The sequence below is a fragment of the Seriola lalandi genome, unplaced genomic scaffold, assembly GCF_002814215.2.
Source record: "Seriola lalandi dorsalis isolate HSWRI2012SDOR001 ecotype SW California unplaced genomic scaffold, Sedor1 jcf7180002054931, whole genome shotgun sequence".
Taxonomy (NCBI): domain Eukaryota; kingdom Metazoa; phylum Chordata; class Actinopteri; order Carangiformes; family Carangidae; genus Seriola; species Seriola lalandi.
In genome coordinates this window covers 234,758-241,295 of record NW_019525483.1, presented here as the reverse complement: position 1 = coordinate 241,295, position 6,538 = coordinate 234,758, and the positions used below count along the sequence as shown (strand labels likewise).

Genomic DNA, 6,538 nt, shown 5'->3' with positions numbered 1-6,538 from the left:
ACCAATGTGGATGTAATTCCCAAAAGTAGCTGTATGTACCGCCATGCAACTTTGGCTCAACCTCTGTGAGTTCTGGGTTGTTAGCTTGGTGAACTGAAGCATAAATACAATGTGTGACTACTGACACCACTGGCCTCTCATCTGTTTACAAGCTCAGGCTCATCCCACATAATGAGCCTCATCTCTTTCTTAATTAGTTAACGACACTGTGGGGAAACACCCCAAAACTCTCTGCAGGCTTCACATAGACATAACACCAGTCAAATGCTCTGTTCAGCATAATCACACTTGAGTTTGGATCAGTGCGTGTGAAGTCAACCCTCACTTGCTCTGTCTAGTTCATACATGAAGAAGAGCCGATCTTTCCTAACTCATTCTACATGCTCTTCAACACATCTGAATTCTGCTCCTCAATGTCTACGGTAAACTTGTAAAAATACACAAGTCATGATTTATATATATAAATATATTGTGTTGTGTAGTTTTCTCCCAAATGACACTTATTTGAATTGCTTATAATCCAAACATTAGCAATCAGCATTAATCAGTATTAATACATTTACATGGTTGCAACGTTGAGAGTAACATGTCACCAGTATGGCAGCTGCTAGAGGTTGTGACGTCAACTGCAGAACCTCAATACTGCACTGACATACAGACTAAGAGGTTTAGATCTGTATCACTCAGGTGAGGGAAATAAAAACTGGCTGTGTCGTGATGAGATGCGGGTTTATCAGCAGCCTGGTTGTCTGCTGTCACTCGCTGGTCATTATGGAGGTGGTGTTATAGTGGTAGTGCGTTATTCATTAATGTAGTTAATACAGACAGATGATAAAATAAGAAACAATCAGAAACAATTCAGAAATCTCTGTCTGTCCTTTGATTTTCTCAACAACCGCTCATCTGATCTACAGTACATCAAACATGGCGGGTGTATTGCTGAGGATCCAGGGTTTGTGGATGAGCTGTTGTTGAGACTTTAACCCACATAAACGGTCATCAGTGATGTCATCACAGCACGTTGCTTTGGACACAGATTAGTCTAATTAAAGTACAATGCAAGTTCATTTTGTGACTGTTGATAGTCTGATGGGAGCAGAGCGTTCTGCCATGGCTCCCCTCAGACGACCAACTGGCACATTTTGAGCAAGCTCTGTAGTTAGACCAATATACAGTTATTCAAAGAGAAGCAAATATTTGAATTGCCATTCCTGGCACTGAACACTGTAAATAGAAATTAAATAGAAATTTAAATCAGTGGCATCACTACACAATATTGTTCCTACCAACTGTGTAGAAAGACAGAGAAAACGCATAAAAACCCAGTTTTCTTATTACAAAAGAGAGACAATAAAATGATGCCAAAGACTGAAGCCGTCCTTTATAAGAGTTATGTAATCTGGTTGATTATAATAATACAGTAAAAATGTATAAAACACAAAACCTTTAAACTTTAAAAACAATAAATACTCAAAACGTGTTTGAAAAGATGGCAGGAGTTACCTTTTTAAGAAAAGTGTGTGTTTATTGTTCTGACAAGTTCAATAAATTAAATGTGTTATTTTTAGTTTTGGTCTAATCATTCAGTAGTGAGCAACATCATTTATGAGCCATTTATTTCTGTTGATGTACAACAACCTGTACAGATTTCTATCTCATTTTTGTGGCACCACTTTTCATTCATGTAGTTTGGTAGATACTGTAGCTGTGTAGGAAGATAACATCCCCCCTTTTGAACCCACCTACAAAGGTCTGATTGGTCAGTTGTTTCTCTAACCAATCACAACACCAGACCTACAAGAATCACTGAGCCAATCAGAGATATTGAAGGTGAGTCAGGTGTCTGGAACCAGACTAATCCTGTTGGATATGGATTCACTATGCTTTACTTCTTTATTGTTATAAAGATCAAAGGATTATACTGAAATGTGCATTAAATATTTTGTCCCATTTACATACAATGGGAGAAACAGAATATTAGTACATTTTCTCAAACAAAGTGGAGTCCAATATGAGAGCATCACTAACAAAGTGACACTACAAGTACATTACAGAGATGTACCAAATAAACAGTGAAGAGGCCAAAAGAAGATTTACTGAGCTGTATGGAAGATATATCATTGGTTTCCAGTCACATGGACAAAGGCTGGTGACATGCTATATCCCTCTGATTGTCAACAAATTCTTTCTACAATCCCAAACTAACAATAAAGTGATCCTACTAACAAGTATTGTGTGTATCCAAAGCAGGATATATCTTAATGTCCATTTTGTCAAAAAACAATTAAAAACACATCAGTGCCACAGTTGCTCTGTGTGACATGTTCCTTTATTATCATGAATCACGAGTTGTCTTTTGACTCAGTCCCACATACACGCATTACTGAGCCTTCTTTAAAAATGAATTATTATATAATTATTTTGGGGCATTTTAGGAGGGGAATGATATGCACCAAGCGTCCGGCCAACCGGGAGTCGAACCAGGGACCCACTGCACAAGGCATGTGCACCAATGCGGTATGTGCCTTAACTACTCAGTTCAATGGTCAATGGTCAATCAGGTCAATGCCAAATCAATCATACACTTGCGATTGTAGTTTAAAGATTTACGTGTTCAGTAGGAAACAATGACCTTGGGGATGTGTGACAGACAGGGCAGAGATGAGAATAACAACACGTTGCTGAGATTTGTTCACAATAAGAAAAATATAGAAAGACACCAGCCTATATGGGTTACTATTTTCTATTCAGGCTAAACTAAGGGTTGCCAGGCAACAAGCTGGGCAAGGGACTGGATGGGCTAGTTGGGTTATATTTGTGTTTGTGCTTTAAGGCATTTTAGGAGACTGCAGCAATGAATGGATGGACAGACCTGCTCAGAGAGGGATGTTTTCCTGTTTGGTTTGTGCAGTGTGGGGAGCTGTGCCTCTCTAGTCTACAGTCATGCAGAACTTCAAGTATTCACTTGCAAAGAAAAGACCAAGGAGAGAGGAGCCGGTGTGTGCTGTTGGCTGGTTATAATTCAGAGAAATGAAGAGAGGACAGCGACATTCAAGTGACTTCTCAGTTTACACCTTTCCAAGGAAGTAGGCTAACGTTATCAATACATTCAGTTTGGCTGTGTAGTCACACCGGGTCTGCATTCTAGGTAGGAGTATATCTATATTCGAACTAAAGCACTTCAATATACTTCTATTTAGAAAAATGTGTTGCACAAATTGTGTTACTTAAAATGCTTGCTTGTTATTGATAAAGATAAATTCTCACATTCAACCAAGATAATTCATCAAAAATAACTTTGATCAAAATACACTGTACAGTAATCATACGAAAAATAAAAATATCATACGTTGGCTACATCAACAAATCCAGTTTAATTCAGGGATCAACTGCTGTTGTTTAAGACAATTAAATCAATGAGCTCCCAAATGTCCCGCACAGTTTATGACAATACAATAGACTACAACTGTTAAACCAATAGATATACAGTATATATTATGCATTGCTGAGTTCATTTCTATTGTACAGTAGCTGTCCTAACCAGTTTTATATCAGCAAGAAAGACCACCAGAAGTAAATACTGCATTAAAAACGAAAAACATCAAACTGACAGAGTCAAGTCCCAGCATGTTCATACTGTCTGCTGCACACTTACCTAGTCCACAAACAGAAAAGGACGTCAGTGACAGTCTACGATCCACTAGGAAGAGCCGCTCCGTCTTGGCACTCTCATGATTTCATGGTGCAAATAGGAACAACGATGACCAGGATCACAGTGCAGGTAGCGGCTGCGATCAGTGCTCCGATCTTACACACCTTAGCCCTCCTGAACTCCGCCTCTTTCCTCTTGAGCAGTGAGTCGTAGCCTGGTGTGTATATGTCCTCCATCCAGTACTCCAGGTTGTTGGGGTTTAGGGACTCCTGGGTCTGATGAGACAGAGGCACAGGTCACATTTTGTGTTTACTGAAAGCGGACTATGAAGAAATAGTTACGGGACAGCTGTGCACCCAGATTTCATGATAGTGTTTATAGCAGTGATAGTTTGGGTTATTTGATGTGGGGTTGTATGAGCTACTCATCCATAGACAGTGTGTTACGTGCAGGCAGAAGCAGAGCACTGCTGTGGATGGGAACGGCAGAAAAAATAAGAACATGCCCACCTAAAAAAACAATATCAGTTTAACTATACACTATATCTTGAATATTTTTACAGTTTTGTTTTGCCATCAAACAGCCCTTTATAACTCCAACAGCTAATCTGCAGCACAATGCAGAGCTTGGTGTAAGCGCACGTATGTGTAGGGATATGTTAGTTCAACAGTTGAGAAAATGTAGTGCCAAACGAAAGGTCTGTTTGACCTGTTTTCTATCAGTGAAAATCAAGGGAGAAGTTTGCACATGGACTGTAGGGACGTGTCTCTACCAATATATTTGGGGAACAGAATTATCCCCGGTTAGATAATTCCAATGTGCCGTCCCAGACCATCTGCAGGCTCACGCCACGTACAAATACCACACTTACTTTCAGACACAGAGGAGGTGAGAGTGGATCAGTGTGCAGTCAGTTATCACTGCTGTCAGTCCAGACCTCATACATGGGTGAAAATGTAATATTTCCGATGACCCCCTTTCCTATGTTGTCCATGCCCACACGTTTTGTACTTTGTAGACATCATGCCAACAAAACACAGACATCAGGAGCTTTTTCACCACCCACAGTGTAAGTTATAGGTCGTAAATGAACCAGCCAGCAGTTGCATTGATTTAAAATGAAAACCTGCTAGCTACCTAACGTCACCAGCCTCACATTATTAGATTGTTAATACTGGATTAGCAGCATTTTACTGCTGTAGCTGGTCAATGCAGGGCAAGTTTTAAATGTGAAACTACTGAATATAAACATGTTGATGTCATTTCCATTAAAAGTCATTTCATATAGGTGACTTTCTGTTAGTCTTTGATTTGTCACTGTGTATAGTTTTTATTGAAATATAAATACAAGTAAATACAGATCTTAGAGTAAATACGGACCATATGTTACTAGAGTAGACCATACGGTTGACAACATTAAAAAGTCCTCTTTGTTTTTGAGGGTTTGTTGTATCCCAATGTTGAGACAGAACCTACACCCTTTGTGAAAATATTCAAAATAAAGTCTACATCTCACTGCCGTCCACAGCAGAACATCGCTCAGCTTCTCCCCCCCCGGCCCGCGTCGAGCCACACCTCCTGCAGGTAATACACTGACTGTTCATACAAGCCCACATCAAATAACTTCACTTTACATGCTTCTTGACCAGAGGAACCAGGGTCAAAACACATTCATGGTTCTACTTTGAAAACAGTGGTTGTTCGAGTATCAGAGTTCCAGCACAATAAGATCAACTTTGTCTGTGGTACACAATTAACCAGCTGAGCTGCTGGCGCTGTGCTATTTTATTGTGTGTGAAGTGTTCAAAAACATTGACACTGAGCTAAGAAGAAATTTGAGGATTAGAGCGTTTTGATACGGATAAATCTCCTGTTTGCTTCTTGTGTAGCAAAACGCTTGCGACGAAACAGATTCTTGAGATCACACGACAGTTTGTTTAAAAACTTCATCACCAGTTTAGAGGCAATCTGAGATCTGTATATACTGGTAATATTAAAGAGTCTCGGATGTGCAGCTTGCTTGTCATTTCTTGTGAGTCATCTATGAACTGAGCCTTTCTTCCCAGTGCTCACCATAGTGTACATTTTCAATTGGTGCCCTTTATCTACTGTAAAGAGACACGACCAGGCCTGTGTTGAGACAGACTTATATTAAAGACAAGCCTTTATTTTCCTTTATTCTCCCTGTTTTATAGCCTCCTGTTTTTTTTTCATGTTTTAACTTTCTGTCGATGCAAACTCAGCTCTTCCTCCATTTCCACCTGTTTTTATAAATTCAGAGTAATGTACATTCCCACATCACTAATCCCAGAAACACAACAGAAGAGTCATGTTGTGAATGCTGTTCAGGTTGAGCAAACTCCCTCTTAAGAGTCTGGGGGTTTCCCCACGGAGCCATCAGCTTTCACAACTTAACCCTGATAAAACAACTGCAAGGTATAAGGTTTCTTAATGGACTCTGCCGCCCCCCGGGGATCCACTCCCCTTTTGGCACAGCAGTCATATCTGTGCTCTGGACCTGTTCTGTGATGTCCGATCAGGTGTCACTGACACAAACATTCATTTGGATTCAAGGGTGAACTGATTGGATTTCTGTGGTCAAAGGTCAAAAGTAACGGTGACCTCACAAAACACATTTTGGCCATAACTCACAAGTTCATACACTAATTGACACAATTTAACTCAACTTAAATGTCTATAAGGATAAACATTTTATATCCAAAAGGTCAAAGGTCAACTTCACTGTGACATCATGATGTTCGGCAAAAACACCTCTGGCTTTTACTCAATGCTGTAACTCAGGAAGGAGAGATTGTGACTATGTTTCCTGAAACCTGACCGGCTGATGGAGGAAACAACCACGAGGAGGTGATTCTAGTTTTCCTT

General features: G+C 39.9%; 1 protein-coding gene across 1 annotated transcript in view; it reads right to left on the bottom strand.

The window, feature by feature from the left end:
• Positions 1–1,599: 1,599 nt before the first annotated feature.
• minar1 (membrane integral NOTCH2 associated receptor 1) overlaps positions 1,600–6,538 on the bottom strand; it is a 47,719-nt gene continuing 42,780 nt past the window's right edge. Inside the window, exon 5 of the mRNA XM_023393243.2 lies at positions 1,600–3,927. Within this exon, the coding sequence (XP_023249011.1) occupies positions 3,730–3,927 (198 nt within the window). The 3' untranslated portion in view covers positions 1,600–3,729. The remainder of the gene's footprint in view (positions 3,928–6,538) is intronic.